Source organism: Chelonoidis abingdonii, chromosome 11 (assembly GCF_003597395.2).
Source record: "Chelonoidis abingdonii isolate Lonesome George chromosome 11, CheloAbing_2.0, whole genome shotgun sequence".
NCBI classification, from domain to species: Eukaryota; Metazoa; Chordata; order Testudines; family Testudinidae; genus Chelonoidis; species Chelonoidis abingdonii.
In genome coordinates, this window is record NC_133779.1 from 42,675,848 (window position 1) to 42,694,528 (window position 18,681).

The 18,681-nt window shown below is 51.5% G+C and overlaps 1 protein-coding gene across 4 annotated transcripts; it reads left to right on the forward strand.

Annotated features, from left to right (window-relative positions):
- Nucleotides 1-180: 180 nt before the first annotated feature.
- Nucleotides 181-16,560, forward strand: PEX11G (peroxisomal biogenesis factor 11 gamma). 4 transcript variants are annotated; one of them, XM_032782844.2, is made up of 5 exons: nucleotides 181-303; nucleotides 488-676; nucleotides 1,273-1,451; nucleotides 5,458-5,508; nucleotides 6,422-6,947. In XM_032782844.2, exons 1-5 carry the CDS (start codon nucleotides 232-234, stop codon nucleotides 6,645-6,647), a joined length of 717 nt encoding a protein of 238 aa, XP_032638735.1. In that variant the 5' UTR covers nucleotides 181-231; the 3' UTR covers nucleotides 6,648-6,947. The 4 variants fall into 4 exon arrangements, with proteins under 4 accessions (XP_032638735.1, XP_032638736.1, XP_074927083.1 ...); XM_032782845.2 differs by lacking the exons at nucleotides 1,273-1,451; nucleotides 5,458-5,508; nucleotides 6,422-6,947 and adding exons at nucleotides 12,813-14,619; nucleotides 15,803-16,559; XM_032782842.2 differs by lacking the exons at nucleotides 181-303; nucleotides 488-676; nucleotides 1,273-1,451; nucleotides 5,458-5,508; nucleotides 6,422-6,947 and adding exons at nucleotides 11,925-11,945; nucleotides 12,813-14,619; nucleotides 15,803-16,560.
- The last annotated feature ends 2,121 nt before the right edge of the window (nucleotides 16,561-18,681 follow it).

An 18,681-nucleotide genomic window follows, 5' to 3' on the forward strand; every position in this document is an offset into this window, starting at 1 on the left:
GCCACCCGCCTGCTGGGGACGCACAGGCCCTGCCCGCCCAGGCTCCAGCCAGGGGCAGGGGAGCCAGAGCCAGAGCCAGCCCCCTCGCACACAGGGAACGGCCACGGTCCCCATAGCGACAGCGATCCCCCAGCAGCCACCGCGCCACCCCGTGTTGCATGGGGGGCGCACGAACGTCATCACGCTGCAAACGTACGGCCGGATGGCTGCTAGGAACCCGGAAGTGTTGCCATGGCGGCCGCTGCGGACCCGCTCAGCAGCCTGGTCTCGGTGCTAGAGTCGTACCGGGGCCGCGACCGAGTGGTGTGTGACGCGCCCCCCCCGGCGGTGGGTGCAGAGGGGCGGCGGCGTTTACGGGAGCGGTGCTGTCTCGCCCCCCCGTGGGGCGGTCGGGTTCCCGAGGGGAGACGTGGGGCATATGGGGGGTACGGTTGCGAGTCGCAGTCACTGAGCCGTACTGTGGCGCTAACCGTCCCCTTCCCCCCAGATCCGGACCCTGTGTTATGGCTGCCAGCTGGCCGGGGGGGTCCTGGCCCGGAAAAGCCCCACGGAGTCAGAGGTGGGCAGGAGGCTCCTGGCTGTGTCGGCCCAGCTGAGCCACTGCCGGACGGTGCTGCGCCTCTTTGATGATCTCGCCATGCTCGCCTACAGCCGCCAGTATGGGCTGGGTGCCAAGGTAACCAGCCCCCCCCGCCGCCCCATTCCCCAGGCGTGGGAGGTTGAGCCATTCCTCCACAGCAGGTGCAGCTTGCTCCCCTTCTCCCCTGGGATCAGGGGTAGACAGGGCACACAGTGCTGTGGGAGACTAAGTGCCCTGTGGGCGCTCGACATCCAAGGGCTAATCCTGCAAAATGTTGTGCGCTCCCCCCTCTGCTGACTGTAAGGAGGCAGCGCACCCGGGTGATGGAGGCCATATAGATACCTAGACATCTGGTCCCCTTGCAAGTTTGGGCCTGCTGTGCAGCATTACCTAAGTTATAACGACCTCTCCTGTGCCCAGGGGCCTCAGCTACCATGTATTTCTCTGAAGTATTTGTATTGTTTATTTGAATTGTGGTATCCCCCATTGGGCTTTGGCCCTGTCGCACTGAGTGCTGTATAGTGATGTGCCTTGTTTTCATTCTCCATTCTCAGAAAGAGGTAAACTTGTACTCAGGGCTGCAAGGAAGCTGGATTAGCAACGCTGCTGCAAGGTGCAATGTACAGTCTAACCTGTGGTGTTTATGCAAGAAAGCAGCCAGTATTAAGTTCTTGCCTGTCTCTCTGCTACAGGAAGAAGATACCATTGTCCGCTGGCTCTCTGTCCTCAATAACCTGGCTGATCAGCTCTATTACCCCTGTGAGCACGTAGCATGGGCTGCTGATGCTGATGTTATTCGCACAAACTCACACAAGTGGTGGACATTAAGCACAGCTTTCTGGGGGCTCTCCCTGGTCCTGGGTATTGTACGGTAATGTTCACTCGATGCAGCTCTTAAAGGGGCATGAGAACACTGTCTCCGCTTCTGGGGCCTGGCAGAAAGGCTTACTGGCCACAGATCTTAGGAGGGGCTCTGGCTGCTCCTGGGGGCTGGGCAACGGAACACTGTGGTTTTGGATTATCTACTAACCTTGTTGTTACTCTTCTGAAGTTTTAACTCCTCCTCAGAATCAGAAGCCTTGGCATCCATCTTCAGAAGGAAGCTGTGCTATTTGTAACAGACACCCTGGAAACTAAGGGGATTTTGAGTGATCCTAAAATATAGTGCTAGAAATCCTCCTAGCCTGTAGGATATTGGTAAATCCTTAGAGGTGATTATTACTGTATTGCAAAATAATCATGAGACTGTTCTAGTCCAGAGACAGTCTGCTGACCCACCCACCAGGATGAAAAAATAAATATCTTCCACATCTATCAATGTATTTCTTGTTGTAGGGGAAGAGGCAAATAAAAGCTCTGCCTTAAAAGGGGCCTGCAAAAGTGTGTGGGGAAGGAGATGGGACTGATGCCCTTTTTTTGACGGCCTTATAAGTGAAGGCCTGGAAGATTTTAAGTTTTCTTCATCTTCTATTTTACACTAGAGATTCAGTTCTTGTACATGTTTTGAGGAAGACTGAGCTGGCACATCTGCTGTTTCTAAAGTAAAAACATAACCAGAATTGCCCCATCTCCTCCTCTGACAATAAAAACCCTTTCAGATGGTTTTCTTCTTTTCTGACCCCTAAAGGACACACATCCTTCCAGTCACAACCAGTTTGTAGGTCACCTTTATGTGAGTTGTTTCCTAGTTACATTGTTTACCCCATCTAATGAAATAGCAAATGGGAAAAACAGTTCAGTTTCCAACACAAGCAAAAATGTCAAGTGGGAAAACATGGGAATCCTGAAAGAGCCCTCCCTTCCGTTAGCCAGATGTTTAGCTGGTTAATATGACTCAGTTGTAAACCAAATTAGATTCTTACTGTAAAATTATCTCAAAATAGTTTTTCCCCATTTCCATTTTTCTTGGTGCAGTAAGTGAATCCTCTGGTTTCCACATTAAGAGTTAACTTTCTGCTGTTAATGCTTAAAGTGTTCTTGGAGTAATTGTGGATAGTTCTCTGAAAACATCTGCTTTAATGTATGACAGCAGTCAAAAAAGCTAACAATGTTAGGAAGCATTAGGAAAGGGATAGATAATAAGACAGAAAATATCATAATGTCACTTAATAAATCCATAGTACGGATCCACCTTGAATACTATAAGCAGATCTGGTCACCCCATCTCCAAAAACATATATTAGAATTAGAAAAAGTTCAGAGATGGGCAACAGAAATGATTAGGGGTATGGAACAACTTCCAAATGAAAAGAGATTAAAAATATTGGGATTGTTCATCTTAAACAAGAGACAACAAATGGAGGATATGATAGAGGTCTGTAACATCATGAGTGGTGTAAAAAAGGTGAATAAGGAAGTGTTATTTACTGCTACACAAAACAGGGTCACCCTCAGTATAATGTATCAGAGGGGTAGCTGTGTTAATTTGGCATCTGACAAAGTGGGTATTCACTCACGAAAGCTTATGCTCCAATACATCTGTTAGTCTATAAGATGCTACAGGACTCTTTGTCACCTCAGTGAAATGAATACACTGCTGGTTTAAAACAAACAGCCTGAAGTACTTCTTCCCACAATGCCATATAGATGCTAGGGTTGCCAATTTTGATTGGACATATTCCTGAAGGTTTCATCACATGACAATCTTTAATTAAAGATTAATCTTTAATTCCTGGAGACTCCAGGACAATCCTGGAGGGCTGGCGAGCCTACGCAATGCACAGTCAATCTGTGGACTGTGTTGCCAGGGGATATTGTGAAGGCCAAAAGTATAACTAGGATCAAAAAAGAAGTAGATAAGATCATGGAGTATGGTCCATCAGTGGCTATTAGCCAAGATGATCAGGGATGCAACCCCATGCTCTGAATGTCCCTAAACCTCTGACTGCTAGAAGCTGGGAGTGGCTGATAGGGATGGATCACTTGATAAATTGCCTTTTTCCATTGACTCCAGGAGCATCCAGCACCAGCCATTGGCAAACGACAGACTACTGAGCAAGACAGGCATTGGTCTGCCATAGTATGGCCATAATTATGTCCTTATGCATTAGTAAAATCAAACTTTCCACATTATTCTCCTTCCCACATGGAGAAGGAAGAATTCTCTGAGTTATAGTGAGGGGCTGAAACCCTACTACTTACCCATCAGTAAACCCTGATCTAAGAGCTACATTAATCCATGCAGTTTCAAAAGGGCATTTTTATTCCAGCTAGCTTAAGTACCTTGAACATTACTCCAGAAGCCCTGGTGGCAGGTTCAGACAAACTTCCTCTGCAAAATTAGCTGTATGAAGGACATCAGAATCTTCTGTCCCTGGTAGGACCCCAGCAGTTGTTTTTGGTGCATGATAGATGTTATTTTAAAAAAACTTTCACTAAGGACAGTTTATTGTCCCTGGCCTTTTATTCCATATTCCTTACATTACTTAGAAGGCCAAAGTTCAGGTAAATCTAGAAAAATTGGTACCAAGCTTAGAATTTGGTTTTGATCAGACAGGCAAGAAAGAATTTGAGCTCTTGAGAAGGAGAGTACCATGCTGCTTCTGATCTAGCCCGAGGCTAACCCCCTGTAGCTTATCATTGTTGTAGAACAATGCTTTTCCGTTCCTGTAGGCAATACAGCCTGTTTTAACAAGGATGCCTTTACCCATGGCAAAGACTAGTGCTAGCATTTGGTGGTTCTTATTAAGATGGACCCTTAGCATTCAGGGGGTGATGGTGTCAGAGTCTCTCTTGGTCACAGATAGCTTGGACTCTAATGCCAGGTCTACACTGCGACTTTAAATCGGTTTAATGGCCGATATACCGATTTAACGCTGTATCCGTTCACACGACGTCGTCATTAATATCGAGTTAAACGGCTCCTTAAATCGATTTCGGAACTCCTCCCAAACGAGAGGAGTAGCGCTAAATTCGATAGTGATAACTCGGATTAGGGTTCATGTGGACGGAAATCGACGTTATTGGCCTCCGGGCGGCATCCCAGAGTGCAGCACTGACCGCTCTGGACAGCAATCTGAACTCGGATGCAGCGGGCAGGTAAACAGGAAAAGCCCCGTGAACTTTTGAATTACATTTCCTGCTTGCCCAGCGTGGAGCTCTGATCAGCACGGCTGGCGATGCAGTTTGAAATCGAAAAAGAGCTCCAGCATAGACCGTACGGGAGATACTAGGTCTGATCGCTGTATGGGGAGACAAATCTGTTGTATCCAGCTCCGTTACAGAACACGAAATGCCAAAGCGTTTGAATAAAAAACTCCAGGATACACAGCGCTATGTGACAAGCGTAACGGGAAGCCAGAGACTCAAATGGACGCTCATGAAGGGAGGGAGGGGGTACTGAGGACTCCAGCTATCCCACAGTCCACAGCAGTCTCTGAAAATTATTTGCATTCTTGGCTGAGCTCCCAATGTCTGTAGGTTCAAACACAGTGTCTGGCGTGGTTCAGGGAACAGCTCCTCAGTTTATTTCCCCCCACCACCACGTGAAAAAAAAAAGGGAAAGATTGCTGTGCTATGGCGTTTGCTCAATGCACTCCGCGAAAAAGGCGCCAAAGGGTTGTCTGCTGCCTTCACAAAGGGAGGGGTGAGGCTGTACCCAGCACCACCCGGGGCAGTGTTTTCTGCCCCATCAGGCACTGTGCTCTCAACACGGAAGTGGGAACTATGGGATAGCTGAGGAACAGCTACCCACAGTGCACCGCTCCTGAAATCGATGGTAGCTTTGGACCATGGACGCAAACAATCGATTTCGGGATCCCACTGTGGACGCGCTAAACCGATTTTATTAGATCTGTTTTGTAATATCGGTTTAAGCTAATTCGAAATAATCGTGCAGTGTAGACGTACCCTTACCATCATCTCTCTCTTGTTTTCAGGTCTCTCAGAATTCTGTTTCAGCTAAGAAGGAAGCTGAGAAATCGCACTGGGTATGCATTCTGTCCTATGTAATATAGTCGTTTTAACACATACTCCTTATCGCCTGAAGTAGCTCACCCAAGGTGACACTGATTATTACTTATCAATCTCAAATGAGGAAGCCTGTACTCAGAAACGTGGCTACTGATAATTGATCAGTTAACATTTCCTGAGAAGATGCTTTTCAGCCTCTGTGTCTACTTTATAATTATGCACAATACACATTAGTGTTTCCTGAAACCTTCTGCCATTATCTGGTCTCACTGGCTTCCCAAATGTAAATGTGGATCAGGAGAAGGGACACAGTTATTGCTGTAGATCCCAAATGAGCTGGAATTAATCTCCTTGTGACATATCTCATACTCTAAGTAATGCTATGCCTTTGAGATTAGTAAGATATAGGACCAAAAGCGGGTGTCCTTGCAATGAAAGAGAGGATGCTAATCTTCCAGATGCTAGTGGGTCTCCTGGGGACCATATCTTCCCTGATTGGTGTCTACCAAACATCTGTAGGGGCAGATTCTGGGGCTGTGTGAATCATGGGGTCAGCTTCAAGAGGCTGAGGTGAGGGAGAGGTAATGGACATCATTGTGCTTAGGTGGTACAGGACAGGAGAATAATACTCCAAGCAGATGTTGAATTTTCAGAGAAAAGAACAAGCCATGTGAACTGTTGTTCAGCAGAGAACTTCTAGGATTTGTTGCAATAATTTTGAGTCTATCAGGCAGATGGGGCAAGGAATAGACAATTATAGATTTGCAGATGTAAACACATCCTCCTGTCCATGCTTGAATCATTTGTTCTGAGACTTTTCCTCTCTGAAAGTTACTGCACACATCATGAGGATTTCAGCCATGTGACTCTGCCAGAGTCCCTAGTGGCAGACTGGAGGATGGATATACTTCTGCCTTTTTCTCCCCACAGTGAATCCTTGGAGCAGAGTCAAAAGGAAATAGACGCCCAAGTGAAATCTGAAGTCTTGAGCATCCTCAGCAGTTTGGCAGATCTCTCCAATGCTGTCCACTGGCTGCCTCCAGGATTTCTTTGGGCTGGACAGTTTCCTCCATGGCTAGTGGGTCTCATGGGGACCATATCTTCCCTGATTGGTGTCTACCAAACATCTGTAGGGGCAGGTTCTGGGGCTGTGTGAACCATGGGGTCAGCTTCAGGAGGCTAAGTTTTTTGTGGGTAAAGTATGAATGCTTCCTGTTATGGATCAGTGCAGCATGTAATTAGAATGTAATCACAAGGTCTCTGTAATGTGATTAGTTAGGGTTAACGTGTTGATAGCTCTTCCTCATCAGGGCATCCTGCATCCTCTGTATAGGGAGAAATCTCAGCTCTGATCAATATGCTCTGTGGTATGATGGCAAATGAAATGATGATTACCATTAGGAGAGACTGACTGAGGTTTTCCGAAAGATGGGAAAAATTAAATCAGCAACAGCAAGTGACTTCTTCATTTTGTCCCTACACCCTCAAAAGGTGGGGATGTCACGTCCCGTGTTGTCTTGAACATGAGACAAGTCTGGAAACTCATTGTGGGGTAGGGAAATGGACACAATTATGACTTGTGAAACTCAGAGGAGAGAACTCCACAAGCCTACCCTCTTGCTCTGATCTAAGCATTCCTGAGAGATGCCAGGAGCTGTAAAGGAGCATGCCAAGTATCTGTCAGTTTCCAAATTGCCTTGACCGGCGCAGCCAGGGACATCTGATCTGAAGTGGGTTTTGCTTGCTTGTCTTCAGTCTATGGAGGTGTGTTTCTCCTGTAAAATATCCTGGTCCTAGGCCCCCCAGGTCAGAGCTGCTAGCTACAAAACAGAAGCAGATGTTTAAAGGGTCCGTTTTCATGGCATTCTCTATTGTTCAGGCCGCATGTGATATGGTGAAGTGAAGTGCTAGTTATCAGTATCCTAGGTAGCTCTTTATGCTAGAAATGGAAACCTTTTGCCTGTATTGGTCAAATCCAGTGTACCTTCAGATGCTGTCACATGGAACATCAGCCGCAGTATGGAGTTCTCCAGTGGGTGCTCTTCTGTCAGGCTCCACCCCAGCCAACAGACTTTCTTAAAAAAAAAAAAAAAATACATATTTAATATCCTTGTAATGGATCAACTGACTGAATGGGAAGATCAGACCTTGCACCAAAGATCATATTTACAATTATTTCTCTGGCTGTGCCAGTAATAAAGGAAGTGAACACTACAAAGCGTAGCCTGAGGATTGGATCATTACTGTTCAGAGCTAGAGAGAAACTCTTTTTATCTGGCTTTTGCTGGTTCCAAGCTGATCTGAAACAGCAGAATATATTATGGCTGAAGCTGCACTGTGTTAGCTAAACCTGCCCAAGGACAGGTGCAGACTGTTCCTTATCTAACCTTCCATCACAGAGGATTTTCCATGGCCTCCATGCTGATGTCTTGGAGATATATTGTTTAGGCTGTGCTGCTCACCTGCTTGTTCCGAGGGGTGCTTAATCTCCCATGTAGCACATTAACATACAGTATCAATAAAGCACACATTAAATGCATTAAGAACTGGCTGACAGATCTCAGAGTAGTTGTCAGTGGGGAATCATCATCAAATGGGGGTGTTTTTAGTGGGAAACAGCAGGGATTGGTGCTAAATCCAAAGCTATTCAAGAGTTATATTTACTTCCAGATGAAGATAAATCACTGCTGACAAAATTTGCAGATGACCCAAAGATTGGCGGACTGATCAATAATGATGAGAAGAGGGCAGTCACATGGAGTGATCTGGATCGCTTGGTAAATTGGGCCTAGCCACACAAAATGCATTTTAATATAGCCCAATGCAAAGTTCTACATTTCCAAAAAAGGAAGGAAGGCCATACTCGCAGAATGGACTACATTCTGGAAAGCAGTGACTCTGAAAGGATTTAGGGGTCATAGTGGGCGAGCAACTGAATCTGAGATCCCAGGCCAAAGCTGTGGCAAAATGGGCTAATGCAATCCTTAGATGTGTAAACAAGGGAGTAGGGAGTAGGAGTGGGGGAGGTGATTTTACCTCTGTATACAGCATTGGTGAGACCAATACTAGTCCACTTCTAGTGTCCATATTTTAAAATGAACTAGAGAGGGTGCAGAAAAGAGACACAGAAGTGATGTGCGTGCTGGAGAAAATTATAGAGAAAGACTTAAAGAATTCAATTTGTTTAGCTTATCAAAAAAGATTGAGAGGTGACTTGATTACAGTGTCTAAGTACTTCACTGGGAGAAAATACCAGACACTAAAGTGTCTCTAGTGGAGAAAGTCAGAACAAGAACCAAAGGTTGGAAGCTGAGGCCAGACAAATTAAAATTAGAATAAGGAACAAATTTTTAACAGTGAGCATGATTAAACGTTGGAACAAGCTACCAAGGGCAGTGCTGGGTTCTCCATCTCTAGCTGTCTTCAGGTCAGCACTGGCTGCCTTTCTGAAAGTTATGATTTAGCCAAACAAGTTATGGGGCTCTGTACAAGGTAACTGGGTGAAATTTAATGGGCTGTGATATCCAGGGGAGAAGACTAGGTGAGCTATCTAATGGTTCTTTCTTGACTTAAACTCTATGAACATGCAGCTGCCACTATCACATACCAGCGTTCCAGGAAGTTCGCCTCTGGGTTCACCTTATTTTCTGCATGATTGCTTGCCTGGCTTATCCTGCTGCCATGTGGTGATTGGCATGGAAGAAACATGTTGCTGGACTTGGCTCAGCACTTGCTGTCACTGACTGACAGGAAACAAAGCATCTGGACTGCAGAGCATCAGCAAGAGATGCACAAGAGTCTTGTCCGGACGAGGGTTTTCTTTCTTCCCTCCCTGCATCACTAGTCTCAGACCTTCCAGTGCACTCCAGCTGGATGGGTGACCTGAGTAACCCTACTTCTGGGACAGTGTTGTTCCCTTGAAGTGGGTGGGTAGGTGGCACCCTGTCCTTGGCTGCAGTAACCATGCTTAAACACATCAGTGCTGCACTGCTACTATCAGACTGGCCACTTTTCACCACAGTATCTCATGAGTGTTTTACAGCTGCTTCCTTGTACACATGCTTGTTGTGTCCAGCAGTGGGCAGCAGCACAGATACTATAGCACTGAGCCACAGGGAGAGAGGTGCATTAGCTTAATGCAGATTAAGCATGGTTTAAATCAGTTTCTGTGTCTATAGCTGGAGTCCTACTACAGACCAGTTCTGAAATGGTGAAGTAGCAAAGAGTCCTGTGGCACCTTGTAGACTAACAGACGTTTTGGAGCATGAGCTTTCGTGGGTGAATACCCACTTCGTCGGATGCATGTATTCACCCACGAAAACTCATGCTCCAAAACGTCTGTTAGTCTATACGGTGCCACAGGACTCTGCTGCTTTTACAGATCCAGGCTAACACGGCTACCCCTCTGAGAAATGGTAAAGGCTGCTCTCTGAATTAGTTCTGGCCCCAGCTATGACCCTTTTTAGAATGGTTAGAATTTACCATAGAGTAATGCTTCCTTTGACTATTTATCACTTATTGGTTAGGCAGCTGTTGCTTGCTGCAGAGATTTTCCAGCCCTGCACTTGCTCCAGCTCACCTGCTCTTGTTTGCATGCCAAATGCCCCAGCAAGTGATTTGAAGGCAGAGTCACTGACTGGTGAACGTCTCTCCATCATAGAATGAGCCTGAGAAACAGAAATACGTTTTCCCCTTCTGCAGCTGCCACTAGGCCTTTGTGCCCATTCAGTCCCTGGTCTACCACATTACAAGAAAGCATGTTTGCGGCGCAATGGGCGGTTTAACTGATTAGTTGACCATGGATATGCTGTGTCAGTGAGCTATGAGCTGGAAGGCCTTCGTTCAGCCACTCAGCTTTATAGTGTGTGACTGATCATGATGGCTCAGACCCATGGTTCCTGCGTTTATGGCCCTTAATCAGTGAGACTCCAGTGAACATCTGTGCTCACTGAGGGCCAGCACTGTTAATAACACTCCCCCATAGGAAATGTAATGATGTCCTGCTCTGAAACAGCAAAGGGAGAGGTTCAGAGGCCATGCAGCTTTCAGATACTGTCTTCAAGGCCAGGGTTCATGAGGTCTTATGTGGCAAATGACCTTTCCCTTCTCTGTTAGTACTGTGGCGACACGCTGCTTTCCAACTGTGGAACTCAAAGCAGTTCCCAAAAGTGAGGTGAGTGTAATGAGCACCCCCCGCCTCCTCTTTCCAGTGGGGAGCCAGTTATGTATGGCAGTGTTGCACTGTAAGGCAGTGTCACACTTCAAAACAGGCCAGGGGTGTTGCCGTTTCACATCAGTGCTGGCAGTTGTGAATGTGCCCACTACACTGGCTGCTATGCTTCAGGATAAGCAACGCGCCCTACTCAGGCCTGCTGGCAGACTCCACTCTTAGGGTACAGCTAGAAGGCAAAGGGTAAAAAAAAGCCTGGCAGCAGCACATCTCAGCACCTGGGTCTATGGACATGGACTCAGGCTATGGCAGTAAAAGGCAGCCCTGGAGATATTGCGGCTTGGGCTACCTCCCCCACCCTGGGCTTCAGAGCCAAAGTTCCAGCCCCCTACGTGGCTATATTGAGCGGCACAGCAGGCGCCGATGGCTGTAGACCAGGATGTTGAGACTTCTTACTGTGGTTTGGGGTTTTTGGCAGCGTGGATGTAGCTGAGGCAGAGCGGTTAGTGTGTGGCTTGAAAGGGCTCCAGCCACTTGGCCACACTGGTACTTAAAGCCTACTGCTGGGGGTGCAGTGCCCGCTCTGGGAATGCGGCACCCCATGGAAAGGGTAGATGCCTAAGACACCTGCAGCTGCCATCAGCATTTGCGGCCACCCTTCCTCTCGGCTGGGCGCCTCGGGCGGCACAGAGGCGGCCCCAGGGCCGGCTTGAGGCCGGTTCCGGGGAATGGGCCCCGCGCCTTAGGCCCCTTTGTAATTTCTCCTCCGGGCTGGGCGCCTCGGGCGGCACAGAGGCGGCCCCAGGGCCGGCTTGAGGCCGGTTCCGGGGAATGGGCCCCGCGCCTTAGGCCCCTCTCGGCGGGCGGCACAGAGGCGGCCCTGCCCGGGCGGGCAGCTGACCCGCTGGAATGAATGGGACGCAGCCGCACGCCTGGGCCAGGCTGGTGTTTAGCGAGTCACCGTAGCCAGGCCCGGCCACCAGCCTCGGCGCTTTGCGCCCACCTGCTCCCAGGCCTGGCGCAAGGGCAGCCCGGCGGGGCCAGCGGGCGCGGGGCTAGAGCAGGACGCCTGGGTTCTTTGCTTGTCCCGGGGCCAGCTGCGCCCCGCCCCCTCCAGCCGTGCGAGCGCGCATGCGCCAGGGCGAGGCCAAGCAGGGTGTCGACCACTGACTGGCTCAGGGAACTGCATATTAATGAGGGGGCGGGGCTAGCGATCCGGGAAGGACGCGAGGAGGGCGGCGGCTGTGGACAGGAGCTGGAGCGCGAGCGCGTCGCGGGCCGGCGGTGAGTGCGGGTGCGGGGGGGCCAACGGGCCCTGCCCGGGTCACGTGACTCCCGTGGCGGCCTCCATCCCGCGCGGGGAACCCGGCCTGGGGCCTATGCGCGCTCCGGGCCGCTGCCCTGCGATCGCGCCGGGTGGGGGCAGAGTCGGCCCCTGCGGGGGCTAGACCCCCACTGCCAGCGCTGCCCTACCCCGGCCCGGCCCCGGCCCCGGCCCCGGCCAGGTGGCTCAGGCCTTGGTGACGTGGGTCCGGCCGCGCAGCAGTTCCCTCGCCGGGCGGGGCAGCGCGGTGGGTTGGTTAATTCCTCCTGCGCCTGTTCCACAGCCCTTGGCCGCCGCCAGCCGCTGCAGCCGCCGGGCCCCGAGAGGCCTGGAGTGCCGGGGGGCCTGGTCGGTGTCGGTTCCGGCTGGCAAGGAGGGGACTGGAGCGACCCTCTGCTACCCCGCCCGTCAGTGCGTGAGGAGCGACAGGGGCTCTGCCTGAGCTGGTCCCGTTTTCCGCACAGGGCCTTTGTTCTAGCAGCACATGGTGTAGTTGGAACTTCTGGCAGTACCACCCGTGCTGAACGCAGCCCTTGGCCCCCTTGCCCTTCGGCTGGAGCTTTCCCCCCTCTTTGATTCAGTTTCTTCTCCTTCTGGGACTTGGCTTACTTCACTGAGCCCCCCTTCTCAACACAGCCTAGCGGCTTCGCTCCAGGCACCATGCTGCCGAAAGTGCGTTCTCCTGTGTTCTCCAAGAGCTGAGAAGGTGGATGTGGTACCGAGCTGGGGGAGTGTGAGCCCAGCGGAGAGCCGCCTGGGGGAGGCAGGAGAGAAACAGCTGGGGATTTTGTTTCTGGAGCCCAGAGTCACCGCTGTTTTCCTTTCAGACTAGCATTGTGACCATGTCCATCAGCAGTCACGAGAACCGCAAGTCCCGCTCCAGCTCCGGCTCCATGAACATCCAGCTCTTCCACAAGCCGGGCCATGCCGACAGCCTCCTGACCCAGCTCAACCTGCTGCGCAAGCGGCATCTTCTCACCGACGTGGTGCTCCGGGCAGGGAACCAAGCCTTCCACTGCCACCGGGCTGTGCTGGCCTCCTGCAGCCGGTACTTCGATGCCATGTTCGGTGGGGGGCTGAAGGAAAGCAAAGACACGGAAGTCAACTTCCACAATTCCCTGCACCCGGAGGTGCTGGAGCTGCTGCTGGACTACGTCTACTCAGCCCGGGTGCTGATCAACGAGGAGAATGCGGAGTCCCTGCTGGAGGCTGGAGACATGCTGCAGTTCCAGGATGTCCGCGATGCCTCGGCCGACTTCCTGGAGAAAAACCTGCACCCAGCCAACTGCCTGAACATGCTGCTGCTGTCATACGCCCACTGCTGTGAGAGGCTCCTGGAGCTGTCCTGGAGGATGGCACTGGCCAACTTCGCATCTCTCTACCGGACTGACGACTTCCTGCGGCTGCCTAAAGACAAGCTGCTGGAGCTGGTGGAGAGCGAGGAGCTGGAGGTGGAGGATGAGAGCCTTGTCTACGAGGCTGTCATCGGCTGGATCCGGTATGACTTGCCGCAGAGGCATGAGGACTTGCCAGAGCTGTTGCGCTCGGTTCGCCTGGCCCTCCTGCCAGAGTCTTACCTACAGAACCAGGTGGCCTCCGAGGAGCTGGTGACCAGCCACAAGCTGGGAGGGGAGATCGTGGCTGACGCCATGCGCTGCAAGATGAAGATTCTTCAGAACGATGGGCTAGTGACGGGTTTCTGTGCCCAACCTCGGAAGGTCAGCCAGGCCCTGCTGCTGCTCGGGGGCCAGACATTCGTGTGTGACAAAATCTACGTGGTTGACCGTCAAACCAGCGAGATAATCCCCCGCACTGACATCCCAAGCCCACGCAAGGAGTGCAGTGCCTGTGCCCTCGGCTGCAAAGTGTATGTCACCGGCGGCAAGGGCTCAGAGAATGGCGCCTCTAAAGACGTCTGGGTTTACGACACTCTCCACGATGAGTGGGCGAAAGCTGCGCCCATGCTGGTGGCCCGGTTTGGCCATGGCTCTGCTGAGCTGGACCACTGTCTCTATATGGTTGGAGGCCACACGGCGGTGAGCAGCTCCTTCCCAGCTTCGCCCTCCGTCTCTCTCAAGCAGGTTGAACACTATGACCCCCAGTCGGACAAATGGTCCCTGGTGGCCCCTCTCCGGGAGGGCGTAAGCAATGCTGCTGTGGTGGGGGCCAAAATGAAGCTGTTTGTCTTTGGTGGCACCAGCGTGAACCAGGAGAAGCTGCCCAAAGTGCAGTGCTTCGACCCTGGCCAGAACCGCTGGACAGTGCCTGCCAGCTGTCCCCAGCCCTGGCGCTACACGGCTGCTGCTGTAGTGGGCAACCACGTGATCGTGATCGGGGGAGACACGGAGTTCTCGGCCAACTCTGCGTACCGCTTCCACAGCGACACCTACCAGTGGTCCAAATTCGGAGATGTGACTGCTAAACGCATCAGCTGTCGCGCTGTCACATCTGGGAACAGGCTGTACGTGGTAGGGGGCTATTGTGGGGCCCAGCGCTGCAAAACTCTGGACTGCTATGACCCCTCCTCCGACACCTGGAGCAGTGTCACTACTGTGCCCTACTCCCTCATCCCCACCGCCTTTGTCAGCACTTGGAAATACCTGTCTGCCTGAGCCTCGCCCTGAGACTGGAACAGTAAGTCCTTACCCTTCACACTGACCCCCTGGGACCTCTCTGCTCCAGCAGGGCAAAGAAGCAGACAGGTTAAACTTTCCAGGCTGAGAGATGCTGGCGCTGGCATGGCTTCTCTAGGAGAGCTGCTCGCTGTGGGAGGGAGCTCTGTCATGGCTCGAGTTCTCTACCCAGCAGCCTTGCTGTCAAACCCCAGCTTTCAGACGTGGGAGAGCCCAACCAGTGAAGGAGGAAGAGTCCCTCTGGGCCATAGGATATTAGAGAGAGAAGGGCTGTATACATAACTGGAAGGGGAGAACGCTCCATCTGGCATCTCTGCACTTCTCCAGAGTCCTACCCTAGACGAAGCCTTTGGGGAATGCTGTTGCAGATGGGATTTGATCTCCACAGTATGGGACAGCTCGGCTTGCTGATCACTACGTTATCATGGAGCAACTCCCAGTTTGTCTGCAACGAACGGCAGGAGCCCAAAGATAGAGCTGGTTGCCGTAAATAACAGACTGGTTTGTTTTAGCGCAGACTCCTCCTGACGGTGCCAGGGCCAGTCTGCCAGGAACACTCAAATAGCAGTCACTTGTGGGGATAGGAGAGCTAGTGCCAGAACAAGATTACAGCTGGGATTTAGGCCCAGTATGGCTTGTAATTGCATTTGTAAGACAAGCCCTGTCTGCATATAAACACAGGGTCTCTTTCTTCTAATTATCCTCTGGTCCCATTCATGCCACTTACCTCCTGCTGCAGGAGATTTTAATTTTTTTAAAAGTTGGAACAGGAATTAACCCTTTGTGGACTCCCCCTCAGTGGAGTTGGTGCCAAAGTGAGACAGATTACTAGGCCTTTAATTGTATGTCTTACCCATGGTCCTGTGTCCTTGTGTCTGGATGAGTTTGTTAGATGCAGCCAAGTATTCCCTATAAAATCCTGCACCTTATAGGACATTCCTTTTTGGATGCAGGCAGGCTTCCTGCACAAGGCCAGGTTGAGGGGAGTGGACTCACCTTGCCCAGTGCTTAATTTGTAATGAAAGAGGTGCTGGGCTTTATGCAATGTTGTTTTTACCTTCATAACTGATGCAACAAGCCCAGAAGTGCCGGGGCTCAGCCCTGGCACAAATTAAGCACTGACCTTGCCTCAGTTTCTGGTTTCAGTGCTTAGCGTTCTCACGACAGCCCCCTCTGCATTACAGGTTTCACTAGGAGCAACAAGTTTCTTGTTCCACTTCCCCAAGAATTGACCTGGAGCACAACCTATCAAGTCATCGGTGTGCCCCACAATCCAGTCCTCCTTCCCACTGGACATGGAACCCATCAGCACCAGGTGTGCAGCGCAGGACAGTCCCCTTGGGTGTCAAATAACTGGTTGCAAAGTCACATTGGTTTCAGAGGGCTTAGGATAGATTCTAAAGGGAGCGTGGTGGGCAAAGCGCCAGCCAGGCTGGCTGCCGGGCTCTCCCTTGAGAAGCTGATGAGGAAGGACAGATTTTCCATTCTTGCCCTTACATGCAAGGGATCTTCCAGCAGGAACTGCAGGGATGTAGTCCTTTTCCTTTACAAACTGTCACTTTTTTCAGTGCAGGCATCAGCCTAAGAAGGGAGAATCCCTTTGTGTTTCCCACAGGTGCCCCTTCACTGCCAGTAACACGTGCTGTGACCAGGATCTACAGCACTTTGGGAGGCAGGTGGCTGTTTCACAGCTGCAAGTGAGCAAACCCGTATTTCTAATGGAACTGTTGTTCACTAGCAGGGACAGAGCAAGATTCCTAGCCAGGAGCAGTTGGCCTCTGGGTTCTCTTGCAGCACCAGTGACAAGTTGTCACGGAGTCCCCGCGTGATGCTCTGGAACAGCTCCCCACAAAGCCAGGCAGGACTTTGGGGAGCCTCCTCTCCCTTGGAGCAGACTTGTTCAGGGCAAGAAGCTCACACGTCTTCACCTCCTGGGTCTCTCCTTGGAGCATTCAGCATCCTCTGCGCCTCCGTGTGCTTCCCACAGCGAGCCCACCCAGACGGGGTCCTGGGGAAGCCACAGGGTTCTGCACCCCCACTTTGCAGTCAGACGTGACTCTCAGCCAGCAAAACAGAGGTTTATTCGATGACAGGAACAGGGTCTAAAACAGAGCTTGTAGATACAGCGAACCAGACCCCTCGGCCGGGTCCATTCTGGGGGGCAGTGAGCCAGACCCCTAGGTCTGCACTTCACTCCTTATCCCCAGGTAGCTCCAGACTAACCAACCCCTCCAGCCCCTCCTCTCTGCTCAGCTCCTTTCCCGGGCCAGGAGGTCACCTGATCCCTTTGTCTCCAACACCTTCAGTTGGCACCTTTGCAGAGGAGGGGCCCAGGCCATCAGTTGCTAGGAGACAGAGTGCCAGGCATTTAGGTGCACTGGCCCTTTGCTCTGCAGCAATCACACACCCTTATCCCACCACCTAGATACTTAAGAACTGCCTAGGGGACACTGAGGCACCAACACAGTATTCAGAGCAAACATTAAGAACAGTCCCAGATCGTCACAGCGTGTCGCAGGGTAAAGCTTCCTCCATCCTACATATGAGAGAAGCTATTACATGCCTTTCACACATAGTGCCTAGCATGGTTCTTTTCCCACTGGCAGGGCAGAGGGGAGGGAGGAAATGTGCTAAGAGCTAATCCTTCTCGGTTGTAGTGCCATGCTCCTGGGCACTGGAAGGAAATACAGAATTTAGGAGCTGTGCGAATGTGGCTGCTCAATGCCCTGCTAAAATCACCTTTAGTTCCTTTTAAAATGGCTGTTTGCATTCAAGCCGAGTGCTTGCCTTGAATGGGCTTCATGTGATCTCAGGCCATTCTGTATCACGGGTGCCCCGGGGCACTCCAGCTGGTCTGTGATGGAGCAGGGAACAAAAGGCTGCCCTGGCTGCAAGAAGTGGCACCAGCTGGGAGACTCTTCCTAGGGACAGCCGGCCTGCGGCTACATGGAGTGCAAGCTGTGGGCTGCATATAACAGTGCTTGTGACAAAACCCTTCTCCCTACAACAGGCACCTCTGTGGCAGGCTGGTCAGGGCCTCGCTCAGTGTCAGAACACAGAAATAGTGGGAGCAGAACCCCACTGCCCCAGGCTGCCCCTTCCCACTGGCTGAGCTTTTCACCCCAGCTGCACAGCCTGGGGCTGGGTGGAGCTCTGATTGCTCCTGTTAAAACCGAGCTCCTTCCAGGACTCTGGTTTGTATCAGCAACCAAAGCCTGCTCGCCAAGGAACCGCTGTGCTGGCTGCATGCGCAGAAGCATCTAAGGACAGCACTGTTTGGCTGAAACTTTTCTCATTGCCCTCGCTCTGTCTCCTGCAGCAGAGTCAGCTCTGTGGAGTGTGGAGACACAAAGTCAGTGAGTGGAGTCTGGAGCAGCAGCCTGCTATAAAGATTTGGGCGGAAGTTTAGAAACACCAGAACTTGTTCACAGGAAGCAAACTGAATGTGCAATCAAGTGTCTGACTATTGGGGAAAAGCGCAGTTTAGGTTTGAACTCAATGTCACAGGCTGGCCCAGCCCCTAGGCAGGCAGAGAGCCTAGTGTGAAAGAGAGGAAGGGTTTCTGCATCCTCATCCCCTGAGCCGCAGTCTAGTTTAGGGCTCCTGCCCCCTGCTTGTGTGCCAGGGTTCCTCTCCCTGTAACCTTTGCTCTCCTCCCATGCTTCTGCTGAGCCTGCAGCACAGCTGGGGGGCCAGGCGCAAGGTAGGGAGAGGAGCCGGCAGCTCCATCCTGGGTAGAGCCTGCTAGAAACGCAGTCACATGAGGGCTGCAGTTCTCTGCACCTCCTGGCTCTGCCATTGAGCAGGGCAGGCAGGCATGTGCCAATGGGGTTTCACCAAGGGGTGAGCTGAGGCCTCAGTTTCCAATGCCAGACAGCTGCAGAGCTGGGTTCCCTCCCTTCCCTTATCTTATCTCAGCTGTTACTGAGCAGGAAACTGCTCCTTCCTCTTTAAACCAGCGGCTGCTTTCAAGGGGCAGGCAAAGTCCAGCTTGACTCCAATAAGCTCAGACAATCAAGGTTTCATTCGTGGCTGTTTATGAGCCTGTTTTGTTCACGCTGCC